General features: G+C 41.0%; 1 protein-coding gene across 8 annotated transcripts in view; it reads right to left on the bottom strand.

Annotated features, from left to right (window-relative positions):
* Positions 1-2,019: 2,019 nt before the first annotated feature.
* Positions 2,020-19,513, bottom strand: part of LOC105749663 — a 63,072-nt gene continuing 45,578 nt past the window's right edge. For 2 of the 8 annotated variants that reach the window (XR_001120664.2, XR_002769636.2), the window contains exons 2-6: positions 7,680-7,788; positions 5,660-5,746; positions 3,477-3,590; positions 2,737-2,847; positions 2,020-2,279 (exon numbers count right to left, since the gene is read on the bottom strand). Coding sequence is in view for 2 of the 8 variants with exons in the window: in XM_023498511.2 (XP_023354279.1) it covers positions 2,065-2,279; positions 2,737-2,847; positions 3,477-3,590; positions 5,660-5,746 (527 nt within the window). In the remaining 6 variants the exon portion in view is untranslated. Of the gene's footprint in view, positions 2,280-2,736; positions 2,848-3,476; positions 3,776-4,772; positions 5,080-5,659; positions 5,747-6,084; positions 6,230-7,679; positions 7,789-8,089; positions 8,132-8,358; positions 8,390-19,513 lie in introns of those variants that run through there. The other 6 variants (XR_004231123.1, XR_004231124.1, XR_002769637.2 and 3 more) reach the window with 6 other exon arrangements.

Here is a 19,513-nt window from a genome sequence, read left to right as displayed (position 1 = left end):
AGGGAGGGAAAGAAAGAGAGAAGAGAAGGAAGGAGGGAGGTATAATAGTTCATAGTTCAGCAGAGAGAGAAGATATTGTTCCAAACCAATGTAGTATTGTTAGAATTCCCAGGGGAGTTGTTGGAATATATGGGAACCACCTGACAGTGGCTGCTGGAGATACAACCCAGAATGGATCTCCTCTTGTGAGAGGATGATACAAGGAGATGGAGAGGTTGCTGTTCTCTGACCTCTCTCTTCTTCCCTCTGCCAATTTATCTCATTACCAGTCCACAACACCTGTGTCAGCAAAGGCTGCCTTGCAACTCTTTCAGATGTTATGATCCACAGCTGTGGAGGCTCTCAGAGAATTGACCTATCCCTTAACATAGTACCCCTACCTGTACTCAATAAATTAAATGCAAATGTAATTGGAACATTCGTCCATGTTTCCAATTCTAGAAATGTTTTAGAAAAAAATTTAGCAATGTATTTTCTTTTTCAAAGGTTCTGATAAAGGCCTCATTTCCAAAATACATAGAGAATTAACTCTAATTTATAAAAAATCAAGCCATTCTCCAATTGAAAAATGGTCAAAGGATATGAACAGACAATTCTCAGATGAAGAAATTGAAACTATTTCTAGTCATATGAAAAGCATTCCACTTTGGGGAATAGGGGGAAAGAGTTTTTTTTGGGTTGTATAGTTCCCAAATAAGGAACGGGTTTTCTAAGAATCTACAAGTTTATTATATAGAAATCATGTCTAATGATTGTCTTAATACCAAGATGAGTTTAAACTTGAGGAAAACGAAAGATGCTAAATGAAATTTCTCATGCATGTGAGTCCTGGTAAGTTTCTATTGCTTGTTATTATTCCAAAAGAGTAAAATCACTGCATTCAGCTTTAAGCTGTGACTAGCAAAACTTGCTATTTGAGATAAAACCTCCTGGGACTGTAACTGATACTGTTTTGAGTTCTGAATTCACATATGATTGCCAGATGGGTCATCAAGTCAGTAATCCACCATTCAAGAGAAATGCCACAAGCTCCCAGAGGAAGTGGAGGTTTATAGCTGGATAAAAGCTAGAAGGACTATAACCTCCCACCCAGAGGTTATTGATTATCAGTCTTGCCCAGTTCCCAGACCTTCAGAAATCTCTGGCCAGTCTCGTACAGTGGTTCTTTACCAACCTGACCCAATCATAGGTTGTCACCAGGTCCAGCCACCACCTGTCTGAGCGGTGGTTCTCCCATCCATCAGAGCACCTGAAGACAGAGGCTCACAAGCTAAGGTCTTTATTCCACATGTTCACATCCTGCACTCTTACTCACCTCCCATTGACTCCTGTTGAACTCCACTTACTTCCTGGTCCCCACTGCTTTTATGGGATCTATGAGGTCACACACACAGCTAATAAGGGAAGGAGACATCTCCTATTGATGATGTGTCCTCAATGTGACCAGAGCTTCTGTTCGCGAGGTGGTCCATGCTGATCATAGGGACCACATCTGGGTGTCTCAGACATTAAGGTCTCTTTACTTCCTGATTGCACTGTGAGAGTTTCCTCTCCGGACAAAGGAAAACCCTTGGTTTGTTATTGCATCATTGGTTGTCATCTTAGCCTCTTACCTGAAGTCAAGCTGAACTGAGAATGCTTTATTCTGCCACACACGTGTTTTTAAACTTAAGCTGAAGGATCAGTTTGATTCTCTTATAATCATGTACCTTCCTTTTTCTTTTAAAGCCCATTTCTATAATCAAAGCCCAATTCTATAATCAGTGGTCAGTAGAAGACATGAGCACAAGGAAAGTATTAAAGATCTATCTGCTTTCAATCTGAAAATATGTAATTATATCCTGAACAATTAAGTAAATGAATATTTAGCATAGTCATCTGTTTTTTTTACCAGATATATCTGTAAAAAGTAAGGACAGTAAATGCTTCAGAATGATGTAAGAATATTTGGGTACTGATACAACCATTGTGGAATCTAGCTGTTATTCTATTGATTATTGAAATTAAATCAGAAACTCCTTTAGAGTTTGAAGAAGAGAATTTTACTGCAGTTTTCTTATTAAATTATGTTTCAGACAAAAGAAAAGAAAGAACTATCCGTATCGTAGGAAGTACAAAGACGATGCTCTCAATGTTGTTGAAATCCAGTGAAAATATCAGTATAAAAAAGAAAGTATACCCATATCCACCTTTCAAAGTTATTATTCCTAAGAGTATGAGGAAGATCATCATGACACTCCAAACAAACCAGTTCATCCATTCTTCCTTGAAAATAAACCCTGCAGAGTAAAACAAAGATTGTTACCTCTTAGAAAGTGATGCAAGGTAGACTACTTTGCCTTCTCAGTGCCCACCTCTAAGATGACTGGAATCATTTGTCTTTTCCATCTTTCCCAGTGACAGCCCACAGCTGGATTTCTCCACCACCTCTGAATTACCTAACAACGTTGTTACATGCAATCTATTCCATCCTCATGAACCCTCCCCTTTCCCTACCCCAAATTCCTCAAGAGATCTCTGGGCCACAATATATGTGAAGAAGACAAATCCACATGCTGTGGTGGGAACTTGGGTTGACTTATATCTTCCTTTGAAAGGGAAAAAAGGGACCGTTGGGATCAGAACTGTCTAGAGGTTGGAGTAAGAACAGAATGCAGAAAGGGAGTATTTCATGAAAACTATCCTTTAATATTGCACAATTACCATCCCCCAGTTTCTGCCCCCAATCACCATTACCTGAGCAACTGTGTCTTGTCCACAAATAACAAATACAAACACCCACTTCCAGTGAGCTTGTCACTGCCAGGATTCCATTTATCTTCCATAGAAAGGCATGTTTCTTAATATCTGCAAGAAGACACTAAGGATCAAGGGCATACATAATCAAACTTTCCCCTACCCTTTGAACTGTCAATTCTATCTAAATGGCTCAGGAGCTCTTAAAAAACTGGGAGTAAGAGCTTTCTTCAACTAAATTTGTCTCATAGAAGATGACCACTAGACCAACTCTCCTGCTGAGGAGAGAAGGTATTGAAGTGGAGAGATGTGAATCTCCTGTGATCTCATGGTCTCCAAAGAAAGCTCATTATCACTTCTTTACACCCATTTTTTTCTCATATAGGGAACATTCCAGAAGAGGAAAGAGACAACCAAGCTCAGGGATAGAAGATGTTAATGGAAACTGCAGGGACTTAGAGAGAATTCCTTGACTCTAGCCACAGACCCCTGAGCAAAGAGAACTCTGGGATTGTGATATATCCTGTGCGCCTGTAATTTTCTATCTTTATTAGCTTATGACTAAGCTTACTAGAAAACCCCAAAGACTGTTTATTACTGGGCCTACTGTTACTATTGTTGTGTTAAATGGATTAGGAAAAGGGGGAGGCAGTGAGTATTCATATCCTTGTACCTTTCCTATTCAAACTGCCCCATGGGGCTCAAGATGAATTTCCTGCCTTTATTTTTATCATACTTACATTCATCAGTGAGGAATACAGATGTACTAAATACTTGTGATACCATCCAGAAGCTAATGACGTTCCTCATAATCTCTCCCACCTGGGGATCCATTGACATCATCTCTTCCTCACCTGAAACACATCATACCAACTGAGGATAATGTGACCTTCAAACTCTGTCAATGGTACAGAAAAAGGCATTCCATATTGGTCTTTAGGAATCTTCTCTCCAAGAAGAAAAAGGTCAGTTATAGAGACATCCTTCCAGAAGAGAGGAACATTCTGGGTCCAGCTCAGGGAGAAAGGTGAAGATCTAGCTGAACATAGAAAGAAGAGAGACCATAGTCATATAAGCCCGGCTTCCCAACCACTGTGTTCAGGGTCTCATTTCCTTAACTGTTGTTCTATGGCACCTCATGAGGAGGAGAACAAAAAAATAATGTTCAGACCAATGAGCCTTTTCCCATTAAATTATTAGCCATTAAAGTCTTGTATTATCAAATAAATGCAATACTTTTTCAGATCAGAATAATATCAGCCACTTCCTACATAAAAATAACACCAATGTAACATATTTGGTAATCCCATTGATGAAATATGATTTTGTGTTCTCTGATTTCAGGGGGGCTTCTGTTCTAACAATAAGCCAGGAAATCTTAAATCTTTTGGTTTTGGAGTCTGCCTCAGAGACTTCCTACAATTCCCAATCTGAGAACAACAATCTGTCTGATTATGAATAAACTATTTCCCAGTTCATTGATAACTGATAATCTTATCAATAATTTTTTTGCCCCTTAGCTAAGGAGATGGGTTCGAGGCTGCAAATTCTTTTGAGACACCTGGCAACAGTGGTCTGGGATTCCAAACTTCTGGGTCCTCTCTTTCCCTACCTAAACATCATTATGCTTCCTTAATCCTATGCCATATCCTTTGGCCTATTCTAATTAGAATTATGGGTTTTCTCAGTATATTTAAAGGCCCAAAGTATTCTTTAGTCAAATTGATTTGGGAATGTCTAGTATTTGATACCTCTTCTGTCTTATCAATATACTAACTCCCTTTCCTCTCCCTGTCCTCTCTTTTCTCTCTCTCTCTCTCTCTCTCTCTCTCTCTCTCTCTCTGTGTGTGTGTGTGTGTGTGTGTGTGTGTGTGTACTGGATAATTAGAAATTGGGCAAAATGATGCTTCTTCTACATCCCTCCCGGCTACTTTCTTCTCTCTTTCTTGGTTTCCCTTTTTCTCTCTCTTCCTCTCAATCTTCCCTTTTCTTTCCCCTGTCTGTTGAAATCTGAAAAATTAACATTTGGAATTTAACACTACATTGAAAAAAAATTGTGAATATAATCTCACACCTACATAGGTGCAGGAGAGGTGCTAGAGAGGAATAAGGTATCTTACCTAGAACACGTCCTTCATGGTGTGTTTTCCTAGACTAACTTGGGACTAATTTTCTTGATTTCAGATCAGAGCTACAAACTCCTTTGCTACACCAGTCTAGCTCTTTAGATATGGTTATCCTTGGAACTGCTCTGCAACATGCTGTTTATATTCCTTTGGAGTAGAATCCTTTTGTCTCTTTTGTTTAAGAGGACATATTTGCTTAATGAAGAGTGACTCCATGCTACCAAGAGACAGAATTCAAAATCTTTTGTCATCAGAAAGCAGAACAAATCGGTTCCCTTATTCTCATGTAACAGATTAAAAAGTTTGAAAGACAAATTTTCTGGATAATTGATTATTTTGTTACTTGAAGCTAGTGAATTATTAATTAAAAAATAGTAAGTAATTTGCTATCTCTCATAAACCAAAGATGGATCATGGCAGCCTATTGTGGCTTATAAGCCCTTAGAAGAGTGGATGTTTCAGAGAGATGGCAATAGTTAACTATAGTAACTAACTATTACAACTTTATTACAACTAATTAAATATCATCATCATGCTTTGTTCAAATGTTGAGATGAAATCCAGGTTTGCTAGATATGTTAAAAAAGATAGGGCCCCAGGACGAATCCAAGAGTGAGAAAAGGAAAAAAAAAGGGAGAAATATGAAAGAAATTGGAGGTAATTTTGGTAATAAGAGAATTGTTGATTACAACAAGTGATCATGTGGCAGAGAGAACCAAATCTTAATAGGATCATAATTCAGTTCTCAAGAAACATTTTTCAAGTCCTAGGAAATGAATAAGAGCAATCAGTCTTACCTGAGGTCAATGTGAGCATCTGGAAGAAGAAGGAAACTGAAAAAAGTGAGAAAATGAAGCCCCATGGTCTGATAGTCTTCATTATATCTGGAGGAAACAGAAGAGGGGAGAATGGAAATGTGTGATAGGAAGACAGGAAGTTGGTACTGGTGATGAGACATGGGGTGTTAACATGGTAACATAGGTAAGTCCTTTATGATAGGAGGAGGGTAGGGAAAATAAATGATTTTTATAGGAGGAGTGCTAATCAGTAAATGGTATAGGTATATCAATTACAAGTCTAGGATCAAGTAACTGCTAGTAATGGTCTGGGGTAATTTTCTTCGAAGACAGAGGAAGATATTGAAAAAGACACAGATAAGCTGCATCTCTCGGTTACATGTAAATAACTCTGACTTGAATCTGGATCAAGATCAGCTACCTACTCTGTAGAAGGATGTCTGTGTCACTTCATATATGTTTCTAACAAAGAGCAAGAAAAGAAGTCTGGCCCCAGAGATTCAAGCAGAGATGGTGTATGAAACTTGAAGGAAGGAAGGAAGCATCCTTTAACCAGTCTCAGGAGCATTGACAATATGAGCCTAGGGAAAAAGGACATTCCTTGGGGAGAGTGAACCTTTTGGGGAGGTGACAATACTTCCTTAAGTTTTCACCCAATCCTCAATTCCCAGGAATCAGAAATGTAAACTGGGATAGAGACAAGAATTTATTGGGAGAAATAAAGATAAGTCGTGTTCTACACAATGGTCCCACTGTATGTGTTGGAGTTGGGGTGATGGTCAGGGCTTTGTCTGATAGAAGCTATCTTTCTTCTTAAGACTATATAATTAGGTTCAGATACCTCCAAATGGGTATGATATACTTTCTTCCTTTCTAGGAGAGGGTGACTTAGTATCCACTTCTTTTCTATGTATTTATGGGAGGAGTCATTTCCATCTTGGGAGAAATGTGCCCTGTCTGGGGAGGTGGATACTCTATCTTCCTTTCTTAGGTAGAAGAGAGCTACCACATAGGTGATCCTGTGTCTGGCTTTCCTCTTCAGGCTAGCCTCTTGATGCCTGCTTTCCCTCTTGTGACCTTTGATCATGGGTGGAGTTAGAAACCAGAGAACAGACCTGGAGCTCAAAGGCGAAAAGTACCCCTCTCTGAGATATGGGAGATGGAACCTGAGAAAGGATCAGTGATGGAAGCCTGTTTGTTACTGAGTGAGTCCATTTGTCAAAAGGAATTCAACTTTCATACTGACTGGTCTGGCAACTGTTAATTTGCTGCTGGACTGATTATTCCCTAGTCCTAGTTAATTCCTTCTCCTCTGGGACTCCTGCCACAATTTCATTCATTATCTTCCCTTCTTTACTCTGACTGTAGCCCCCTTCCTCCCTTAATACAGTGCCTTCCTGTTTAACATATATTGGATTACTTGCTATCTGAGAGAGGAGGGTGAGCAAAAGGGAGGGAAAACATTTGGAATACAAAGTTTTGCTTTTGACTCCATATCACCTTTTTTTATAAGCTCCTGAAGTCAGGAGGACTTGAGTTCAAATCTGGTCTCAGACACTTAACACTTTCTAGCTGTGTGACCCTAGGCAAGTTACTTAACCCCAATGGCCTCAACAAAAAACAAAAAGAAAAAAATAAGACTATCTTTAAATGTATTTTGAAAATAAAATGATATTATTTTTTTTTTAAATTCAGTCCCTCACCTCCTGAGTCTGCTTAGTCCCCTATTCCTGAAGTGTTTTCAACTTACAAATTCCTTTAGCCCTAGTCTGGTCCAGAGTCTTTGTGTCCATTCAAAAGTCTGAAGAGTTTCAGCTTCTATTAGAGACATGACCAGAGTTTGTATTTTGAATCTATTTAGAGGTATCTGAAATTATGTGACCCAGGGTGTCATAAAGAGAAGAATTTAATAGTCATTCTTTCTCAAATAATGATAGTAATAAACTTTTTGTACAACAATTTAAAAATTGCAAAACATTTTATAGACATGATATCAAGTAAATGTTTTTTTGAAACAGACCTTTTATAAAGTTCTTCCAAAATTTTCTCTGCTGGAAATTTGTTACATTCCATATATTTGTGAGTCCTAATACTCCAAAATTTGTTCATAGGCTTGATGTGGTATTGATCTGAGGGAAAGCAGAAATAGATCAGACAAAGATCTATGTATTCTCCGCCATCCTGGCTCTGCTCCCCTGAAGTAAATCATACAGAATTCTGAGTTGCAGATATCTTATTATCTCCATTTTAACATTGAATTCAGTAATCATCAAAGACGTTAAGAGCTTTTTCCATACTCACAGAGTTATTCACCAGCAGGATATGAGCCCATGTTTCCTGGATTCTAACTTTCTATCCACCCCCTCATCTGTTCTCCATTCACAGATATTCCCCACTTCTGTCCCAAATTCTCACACACCCTCTCCTCACCTAGCAGACGCCATGGACATCCCAGGGAGTCCTCTTTCAAGTCATCAGACTTTCTGGTCCATTTCCCTCAATAACGTATTGGGAATAAATGAGGGAGTGAGAAATCATAGCACTGAGAGTCACAAAGATGAATGGGACCTTGGAGATCCTTAAGTCCAACATCTCCCTCCCCTCCCTAAACTCACACCCGGCACGTGCCATCCCACTCCCCATGCACTCAGTCCACACATTTTATCATAGAAAAAACAGGCAAAAGCCAGGAGACTTACAGATATTTGTGACACTGCCTACCTTAGCAACAGGGAGATATCCCAGAGTGTGGCTATGTTCTGTGGTCTGTCTGAAAGGGAAAGTTCAAATAACATATTAAGTCAACTCAATGATTGTGAAATGATAGAAGCCCATTGGGTAGGGGAGGGTCAGATGACAAGCCTTGGTACTATCATCCAGGAGATGGAGCTCTAGAGCACTACCTGGGCACAGAACATGTGAAAGATGTCTGCAGATGGACAGGACTGGAAGCAGTCTTATAAAAAAGGTGATATGGAGTCAAAAGCTATTGGGAAGGGGAAGTGAGGCTCAAGAAAAAGTACAGTGGTTGTACAAGGCAGCATTAGGGACAGTCTCTGAAAAAACCTTAAACTGGTGGTCTCTGGTGCCTTGGGTTATTCTTCTGTCTGTTCATTATGGTCTCTCCATCCTGTTTGTGCTCAATGATAAAGTGGCCTTGGGCTTGTGACAGGCTGTAATTAAGGGGAGCGGAAGGAATAAACAGCATAGAAACTGATCACGTGGGGGGTGAGGGGGAGAGACACTCACTCATTGAAAAGGTGAGCTGCTCCTCCAGAGCATTCAGTTTCAAGGAATTCCCCTTAGGGAATGATGTTGCCCCTATACAGACAAATAGGGCAATCACAAACAAAGCAGTGATTACAAGGATTAATCCTCCCCGGATTTTTCCACCCAATGTTTTCATAGATTTAGGGAAATCAAGGACCAAAGGGTGGATCAGTCTCAGTTTCAGGGGATCTTCACTAAATTCTACTTTCCATTCAATGGTGATGGCTGACTTCACTCAGCTATAGTGAAACCAGGTGGGGATGGACTCAACCTTTACAGCAATAAGTGGGGTGAAGATCACAGTATGAGGCCCTTTCCACCTGGGCTCCAGGCTGAAGGTAGAAAATCTCTTTATCAGAACTGCATCGCCAGGCTGGAATGGATGGATGAGCGGGCTCAGTAACAGGGACAGGAAAAGCCTCTCAAAGCCTCTTGGACAAGGTGTGAGATGTCTTTCTGAGTTTTCTGCAGGGCCTGTAGGAACTTGACAAGGAAGGAGTTGGAGATTACAGCAGTTACATCCTCTCTAACCAAGGGGAGGATGGGTGGTGGTCTTCCAAACAGAATTTCAAAGGGAGTTAGACACAATCTATGGGGATGCATCTATTTCTAAGCAATGCTAATGGCAGCAAAGACACACAGGAGCTTTGGGTCTCTAAGAAAAGTTTTGTAAGGAATTCCTTAAGTGTTCTATTCATTCTTTCCACTTGCCCAGAGCTCTGTGGTCTATATAAACTGTCTCCTGAGTGCCTTGCTAATGCCTTGTGACATTTTGGCAACAAAGGCAGGGCCATTATCAGACCCTATGGCTACTGGAAGACCAAAGTGGGGATTAATTCACTTAATATCTTTTTGACCACTGTGAGAGCCATTCCATTCTGTGAGGGGAAGGCCTCTGTCCACCCTGAGAAGGTATCTACAAAAACTAACAGGTGTTTCTACCCAGGTGTTGATGGCTGTATCTCAGTATAATCTACCTCCCATCTCTCCCCCGGGATATGTCCCATTGGCCTGATTCCCACAAAGGCTTCTTTAATTCTTTTCACATTTACTAGGGTGCAGGTGTTACATCTGTAAATATAAGTTCTGATCAATTGGCTGAGATCCTTTATGTAATATTTGCTCAATAACTGATGCATTTTCTTTTCACCCAAATAAGTGAAATCGTGCAAGTCCTTCACCAGCATTCTGCTTAATGCTTGTGGAATAAAAATTTTGTCTTGTATGTACCACCAGAGACCGTCCCTTTTTCCTCCTCTCTAAGATGGGAAGGTATCTTCTGAAGGACAATATATAGGTAAGGGGCGAGATGGGGATTGCCAGAGGCGGGGAAGAAGTGAGGAAGGAAGCGGCTGCTCATGGAGCCACTGCATCCACAGCCTGATTTCCCACTGCTTCCATTGTCTCACCAGAGTGGTGACCTGGACAGTGGAGAATAGCAACAGAGAGGGGTAACCAGATAGAGTCTACGAAGGAAAGTGTCTCTGCCTTAATTTCCCTCCCAGCGGAGGTCAGCAGGCCCCTTTATAAAGAGAGGCGTGGATATGAGCTGTTGCAAAAGCATAGCAACTGTCAGTGAAACTGTTAGTCGTTTTCTGCTGTGCGCAGGGCCTGAGTTAAGGGGATGAACTCCGCCTTCTGGACAGAAGAGACAGAGGGGAGGGGAGGAGACTGTGATGACCGTATTTTAAAATCAGCCGGAGTCAGGAATTCAATTTAGGGGGAAATCGTCAATCTTTTTTCTTAGCAGAGATGAAGAAAGATCGGAGGAAGAAGGGAATCGGCAATGGCAATGTCAGCAGCTGAGTCAAGAAGCTAGCTAGACCAGAAGCCACAAGACCAGCACCACCAGAGTAGAACCCAGGCCCAATCTCTCTCAGCCTCTCTTCCTGTCTCCATGTCTCCACCCATCAAAATCGTCATTTCCTATACAACACATCAGAACTTGCACAGAGAGTGGGCAGGGGCCATTCTTTCTCCAAGCATGTATATTAATAGAGTATAGTCCAATTACTATTTAGCCTCATGTACTTGGGACCTCAGTGCATCAACTCAAACCTCAGCCCATTACAGGAGACCACAGGGTAGAGAGGGAGGGATAATCCACCACTGCTGCCCCAGAACACGGGTGCCCCACAACAAAACTGCTCCCATCTGTAAAAAGAATCAGCTCAGCGTTTTCCAGCGGGGTGTCAGACAGGTCAGGCCTTGGTGACTGGGACTGCGCAAGGTGCTGGAAGCAGTCATGCATGGGCAGGGTCAGAACCAGGATCTGGGAGCGAGGTGGCAGGGCTCAAGGTGGACGATTTGGAGAAAGTGAGGCAAGGATGGTCGGGAAGCAGGGCCTGATAGTGGGTAATTCGGGCGTTAGAGAGCCACCGGTCAGGGCCCGACCTGAGCAGAGCCTCAGCAGAGGGATGGGCAGAGATAGAAAGAGACTGGCCCAAGGAAAGCTTGTCAGCCTCCTCCAGCAGGAGGGCGGTCACAGCCACAGCCCTAAAACAGGGGGGCCACCCAGTTGCCACAGAGTCCAAGCCTTAGAGAGATAAGCAACAGAGAGATGCCCGGGGAGAGCTAGGGCGGAGGCCTTGGTGAGGATGGTCCTGAGAGGATCAAAGGCAGCTGTTCAGGAGAGCCCAGACAAGGGGCCCTGTCCCACTGTGGCAGAATAAAGGGGTTTTGCTATCTCAGCAAAGGAGGGAATCCAAAGTGGCAATAACGGAATTCAGGGACCTGCTTTTTAGTAATAGGGACTGGAATAGATAAGATAGCCTGGATACATTCAGAAAAGAGGGAGTGGTGGCCAGATTTTAGAACACAGCCCACATAAGAGACCTCGAGAAGGCAGAGCTGAGCCTTCTTAGCAGAGACCCTGCAACCTAAGGATTGAAGGAACTGCAAAAGGGCATGAGTTGCCCTCAAGCAGAGGGACTCATGGAGGGGAGGAGGGGGCTGCAAGGGGAAGATCATCAACATACTGAACAAGAGAGCAATAAGAATGTTCCCTGTGGAAGGGTTGGAGGTCCAGATGGAGAGCTTCACCAAACAGGGTGAGGGAGGTTTAAAACCCTGTGGCAGTCTGTGTGAGCTGCCCTGAGAATCCCCTTTTGGGGATCTATCCTCTGGAAGAGAAAAGGGGTTCACTGGCCAGTGCAAGGGGGATGGAAAAGAAACCATCCTTTAGATATAACAGTATATAAAGTGTGACTAGGAGGCACCAAGCTGAGTAGGGTATATGGATTTGGAACCATGGGATGGATAGTTTCAACCTGTTTATTAAATTCCCTAAGATCCTGAACCGGGCGGAAGTCCTGTAGTCCCAGGTTTCCTGAGGTGTTCCAAGGGGACTTGCAGGTTACAAGATACCAGCTTCTCTCAATCAGTTAATGTGAACAGAAATTCCCAGAAGGACTTCCCTCGACATAGAGTACTACCTGACAGACACAGGAGAGGCAGTGGCCAGAAGCTGTCCAACACCAGTGTGTGATAAGCAGCCAAGCCTGAAGGGTTATTTTCTGCCCACACCTGAGGGAAATCTGCTTGCAGTTGAGAGAGAAGAGGGAAAGAAGCAGAAGTGGGTGACATAGGGGAAGCCACTAAGATATTTTCAAAGGGGAAGGGTAGGATGACAAGAAGATGCTTTGGATTGGGAGGATTTAGGGTCAGAGAAGCCTGGTCTTCAGTGCCTAAAGTTTTTGAAGCAAGTCTCTACCAAGAAGGGGATATGAGCAGTCTGGCAGGACAAGGAAGGAGTGGGTGACTATACCAAGCCCTAGATGGATTGTACATTCAGTAGTCCAGGGGCAAGACACGATTTTACAAGTAGTACTTTGTATAGGAGTGGATTTTGGAGATATTGGATCCACAAGTTTTATTAGAGCAGAGTAAGTAGCTCCAGTATCAACCAGAAACTCAACAGGCTGACCCCCAATTTGCAAACATCCCCTAGATTCTCCAGGGTCTAGAGAAAGAGAGAACTAGGACTGCCTCAGTCTGCCCCCTCAAGAGAGAAGATACTCTCTGGTGTATTTCAGATCAGACATTTGTTTTTCCAATGGCCTGTTTCCTTATACTAGGCACACTGGTCCAAGCCCAGTGACAGCCATCCACAGGGTGCCAGGGAGGACCCTTAGAGGAATTGTTTGATTCTCTCATGGCTGCTACACCTGCCTGGGCATACTACTTACCTGCTTCCTTAGTCAGTCAGAGCTATCTCAACTAGTTGAGATATATTCATGCCCTCAAATCCCTCTTGCTTCTGTAGCTTCCTACATATAGTGGGGCAGACTGACTAACAAATGCAATATTCACGTCTATAATTCTCAGTAGCTTCAGGGTCTATAGTACTGTAAGTTCGGTAAATCTCATATAAATATTCTAGGAATGCACCAGGAGATTCACCCAAACCCTGAACAACTTCAGAAATCTTAGTCATGTTAATAGGTTTCCAGGCTGCAGCTTTAAGCTTGGAGAAGGAATCTATGATAAGCAGAAAGCACTGTGTGACCAATCATGGTGGGAGTTAGAATCTTAGGAAGGCATTTCAGAGGGAAAACTAGCTTCTACCTGATTATGATGTTCTTCTATTCATCCCCCACCAGGTCCAAGCACAGGAGTTTTGCCAAAGATTTCTCCTCGATTCTGGAGTCCACAATCTCCACCTTCCTCCATCTCATCCTGCCAAGGGCTCTGGGTTGTCTCACCCCATTCTCTAATCCTTACCTACAATTATTTGTATACACCAAACATTGAGCCAGCACCAAATAGTGAGAAGGGCCATTTTTCCAAGCATGTGCTAATAGAGTCATTGTCAAGTAGGTAATTAGCCTTAAGTGCTCGGCTATCTCATTCAAGTGCACCTTTTCTTTTCTTTTCTTTTCTTTTTTTTTTTTTTAATTTAATAGCCTTTTATTTACAGGTTATATGCATGGGTAACTTTACAGCATTAATAATTGCCAAACCTCTTGTTCCAATTTTTCACCTCTTACCTCCCACCCCCTCCCCTAGATGGCAGGATGACCAGTAGATGTTAAATACATTAAAATATAAATTAGATACACAATAAGTATACATGACCAAAACGTTATTTTGCTGTACAAAAAGAATCAGACTCTGAAATATTGTACAATTAGCTTGTGAAGGAAATCAAAATGCAGGTGTGCATAAATATAGGGATTGGAATTCAATGTAATGGTTTTTAGTCATCTCCCAGAGTTCTTTCTCTGGGCGTAGGCTGGTTCAGTTCATTACTGCTCCACTGGAAATGATTTGGTTGATCTCGTTGCTGAGGATGGCCAGGTCCATCAGAATTGATCCTCATATAGTATTGTTGTTGAAGTATATAATGATCTCCTGGTCCTGCTCATTTCACTCAGCATCAGTTCGTTAAGTCTCTCAGGCCTTTCTGAAATCATCCTGTTGGTCATTTCTTACAGAACAGTAATATTCCATAATATTCATATACCACAATTTATTCAGCCATTCTCCATCTGATGGACATCCATTCAGTTTCCAGTTTCTAGCCACTACAAAAGGGCTGCCACAAACATTCGTGCACATACAGGTCCCTTTCCTTCTTTATAATCTCTTTGGGATATAAACCCAGTAGTAACACTGCTGGATCAAAGGGTATGCACAGTTTGATAACTTTTGAGCATAGTTCCAAACTACTCTCCAAAATGGTTGGATTCGTTCACAACTCCACCAACAATGCATCAATGTCCCAGTTTTCCACATCCCTCCAACAATCATCATTATTTTTTCCTGTCATCTTAGCCAATCTGACAGGTGGGTAGTGGTATCTTAGAGTTGTCTTAGTTTGCATTTCTCTGATTAATAATGACTTGGAGCATCTTTTCATATGATCAAGTGCACCTTTTCATAGTTTCAGCCCCTTACACTATGCCAATACCATAAGCAAGGCAAAGACAGAAAGGAAGGCATATAATACACCTAGATATTTATAGCAGCAATCTGTAGGAGGAAAGAGATGGAAACAAAGGAGATGGATTATGGATTGACTAGAAAAATTTTGGCAAAATATAATGGAACATTACATCTTTGGAACTGTGTGTGATTTTGTTGATGAAACTTTGCCTAAAAGAAGAAATATGCTAAAGTACTTCTTTCATATCATTGCAGACTACTGGTGCAGAACATTGTAAGGCGACTTGGCTAATATATTAGTTAATTTTGGTGAGCTGATTTTTTTTTCTTTTTCATTAATCTTTGTTTCATAGGTTGTCTTGCTAGGCAGGTAAAAGAAATGAAATGGGAAATTAAGGTGATATAAAATCAAAAGATAGCAATTAAAAAGCTAATGATGTTATTTGATCACTACATGCCTCAGACATTGGAGAATATTTTCACTTTCCTTAAAGTGTTTTTTGGACCCTATCATGTTGCTGTCTCTATAGAAAAATTCTAGGCAGGGTTACCTAGGTGGCACAGTGGATAAAACACCAGTCCTGAAGTCAGGAGGACCTGAGTTCAAATCATAATTAATACTTCCTAGCTATGTGACCCTGGGCCAGTCACTTAACCCCAATTGCCTCAACAAAAACAAAAATCTAGACAGTATTATATTTTGCTTTTTATATAATTCAGGTTTTTCAATACATCTCAAGTCTTTTTGGGGGAAAGCTGATAGTTCTTAAGTTATCTTTGCGTGTTGGATTCACTAGGTTGTGCAGTGGATGAAGTGCTAGAGCCAGATTCAGGAATATAGGACAGTCATCCTGAAGGTCTGCCATGATGAAGAGTGATTAGATTTTTTCACTAGCTGGTATTCATAGGTAGATATTTAGAATCATATTTAGGATTGATGAGGAAAAGCTTTGTACCCATTAGAGCTGTTCCAGAAGTGGAATGGCAGCCTTGGGCAGTGATGGGGTCCAGACCTCTTGCAATGATGGTGCACAGTTCTTTGAGATAGTTCATTTTATTGTTGGACAGCTTGAGCTGTTGAGTTTTCCCTGGTGTCAAGCTAAAATTTGCCTTTTTGTTACATCAACATCATTATTCCTAGTTCTATCTCATAGGGTCAGATGGAATAAGTCTAATCTCACCAAGGCTTCTTTCAATACTGACATTTCATGATTCAAGAATAACAGTAATAACAGCTGGTTAAGAACAATAAATTTAATATTTTAAAGTTTATTAAATATTTTTCATTGTTACTATGTTGAATTCTCATAATATCCTAACCACACAGAATGAAAGCTTTTAAAACATAAAGACTTTAGTGGAAGACATGGGAACAAAATGGGAACAAAATGACATATATGTAATCCCCATCATCTTCTCTACTTGAAGGTACCTACAGCAAACCAATAGAAAATGAGTTTACATGCCAACACATTTATTCAATTACAAAAAAAAGCAGTTGTATTAATCAGCTGCGTAGTAGCTGGAAGAAACTTGATTAGCCCTGTAGTCTAGGGTATTAAGTAAAGATGCTTAGCTCGCATGGGGCTTACACTCTTTTTACTAAGGGTGGAAAGTAAAGGAAATAAAAGTCAAGCCTGTGTCTCAAAAGATCCTATAGAACAGAAGACTGCAAAAGGATTAATTAGAATGGGCTACAGATGGCATTTGATAACCTAGGTCAGCAATAGTCTCAGAGTACCATAGTTATGGGAAACCTGACCTTACCTGGGAAAAATTGAGAGACCTGGGATTCCCCAGGATATATCCCCAAATCTATCCAGAATCTTGGCTCTTCAAGAACTGGGAAAATATTTGCTGGGAAGGATGCAGAGAGGACAAGAGAGTGATCAAAGGAAATAGAGCCCTAACAAGAAGTTATAGGTGTTCAGGAAAATTCATGGGGCAAAAGGGGTAGGAATATCAGGTATATGTTGCTTGGAGGTAAAGTCTAGGGTATATTTACTCCTATGCTTTGTTGATATAGATTGGAGACAGAAGCATGAATCCTGAAATTAAGGTTTCCTTGAGGTAGAGGAAGAAAAGTGCAATCTTCTCTTTCCCTTTAGGAAATTTCCCCAAAAAAGTATCATGATGATCATGAAGCATTTACAGTTTGGAGAGATGATGTGACTGTGGACCAGTTAGCAGTAGAATGGAGAAAGGACAGAAGACAACACTCCTCCATTGTCAGAGGAAGATATAGGAATGAGGACACTGTCCTGGTAGTTGGGTGATAGCTCTAGCTTTAGACAAAGAAAGAGTGAACAGGAAGAACAACAGAACAAGGATAGGAGGAGAGAAAGTAACAAGATGGAAGGGGGTTTGTGTGATGTTCTCTTCTTTTCTATAATATAATGGTTCTCTGGGAGCAGGTTTCTCAGGGGAGGTTCTGGAGGCAGCCTTAGTTTCAGTTCAGATCAACAATCACCTCAAATGCAGCCAGGAGTTAAAATCCAAATCTTTATTGTCTCCTCCAAAATAGCCCGATAAGCTTTCTTTGGTTCCGAGAGCTCTTGTTGCTAGTCCTCTGCTTCTGCCTCTGGCAGCCTCAGCCTCTCCTCTTTCGAATCCCCAGTTCTGCCTGACTGCAGTGTCTAGCTTGTCAATCTCCTCAGCTGACTCTTCTGGCTTTCAATCTCTTCAACTGAATCTTCACTGACTTGTAGCTCTCATTATCTTCAACTGACCTTTGCTGAGACTGAGAGCTTCTTATATATGATCTCTTAAAGGTGTGAACCCAAAGGTTCCTCCTCTGAGAGAGTGGGACTGTGGGAGGTGTAAACTTGGATATCTCATACTGAATCCTGAAATATCCCAACTTGTGAACTAATGTGTGAGCTAATGTGTGAACTCTCAAAGATGTAAACATAAGCATTGTTTCTATCAATTCCATTGAGTTGACACCTTGTTTCAAGTTCTGCTTTCTTTTGATTTTAGAACATAGGTGGCCATGACCTCCCTGACTTCTCAAGGAGGCGAGAACCCCAAAAAAGGTGATCACGCCTTCCCTGACTGTTCAAAAAAGGAGTGAAAATACCATAAAAAGAAGGTGGTCACACCCTTCTTGACATCTCAAGAAGCGAGATGAAAACACTAAAGGAAATGGGAAATCAAATCAGATTAGCGGGTTTCTAAAGGGGCTCACTTGAAACAGGTATACATAAATCCATCAATATGGGAGGCATTTCACATAATTACATAAATTACATAAGCACCCAGCAATATAACACAGACTAGAAGTGATGTAACAAATAACGTGAATGAACATGAGAATTTATACATGTCCATAAGTCCTAGAAATAGTCCAAAAGGAATCCATTGTCCATTAGTTCATGTGCCAGGAATCCAATAATTCCTGCAAGCTTTGAAGTACTGCAATAGTCTCATCAACAATTTTTCATCTCAAGGAATCCAATGATTCCTGCTGGTTTTCAAGTCCTGCAACAGTCTCATCCTGTGTTAGGGAATCCAATGATTCCTGGAGATTTTAAAGTTCTTTTAACAGTCTCATTGTCAGCCATGCTCTTTCAGTGTCAGATGTTTCTTAAATCTCTCCTTGGTTTTGAGGTTTTTCTTCTTTTCTGTCTTTCTCCAGGTGCTTGTTGCCACCCATCTGTTTCCTTTTTCATTTGTTTCCTTCTCTGTCTGTAAAAATACAAGCAAACCCTTTCTCCCAAGCAGTTAACCTATCTAATTCCCTTCTATTTACCACTTTGGGGATTTCTCATCATCTGGCAATTGCATTGGAGCTGTTTGAACTGGACACTGCCCTATTGGGTTAAAAGGCCTGTATTCTCCCCAATTATAATCTCTTTCTGCCATGTGATTACTTTTAGGCTGATTGATCACATCAGAGTCCTGACCTTCTAAAGACTCTCTGGGTGTAACCTCAGCTGCCATCATGCCCCACCTGTTTTTTGATTGATATCTTGGAACTGGGCCCTGCCTCTCATTTCCCTGGGTCAATCTACATTGTGAGGCCCAGTGGAAGCCTCGGTTGAATTTTGGACATGGGGTTTTGGGTTTTTTCTCACCCTGTCTTCTCACTCTATCTCCATATCTATAATGGGATCTCAAATGTCCAACTTTTCCACACTGAAAACATCAACGATTTTCTCTAGAAGTCCCTTGCCAAGAGGGACCCTGTCTTCCCATGTTCATCATAGTCTGGGTTCTCATTATAATTATATTATAATTATAATAATTACAATAATAATTAATATAATTATATATACCATGTAATTCTAATAAAAAATAATAATAATAATAATAAATAAATATAATAATAATTATAATAAGAACTTGTGCCCACTGTGGCACAGCATTGCTCCTTTTGTCTAAAGGAGTATCTTTGTGTAGTCCCCATATAATTCTTTTGCAAACCTCATTAGCATTTTCCTTAGCCAAATGTCTGGTCATTATTTCTGTAGCTGAATTATCTCCAGTGGTTCTTGTTACAGCGTTTGCAAACGTCCCACAAAATCTGCAAAGGGTTCATTGGAACCTTGCTCTATTTTTGTGAAGGTTTTACATAAATCTTTCTGTCTGGGGAGAGAACCCCAAGCTTTTATTGCAGCCTTAGAAATTTGCTTAAACACTGTTATGGGATAATAAATCTGTTCTGAATTCTCTGCATATTGACCTTCACCTGCTAGT

Source organism: Sarcophilus harrisii, chromosome 1 (genome assembly GCF_902635505.1).
Source record: "Sarcophilus harrisii chromosome 1, mSarHar1.11, whole genome shotgun sequence".
Lineage (NCBI taxonomy): Eukaryota > Metazoa > Chordata > Mammalia > Dasyuromorphia > Dasyuridae > Sarcophilus > Sarcophilus harrisii.
Note: the sequence above shows the minus strand (reverse complement) of the source record. Positions and strands in the feature narration are given on the sequence as shown.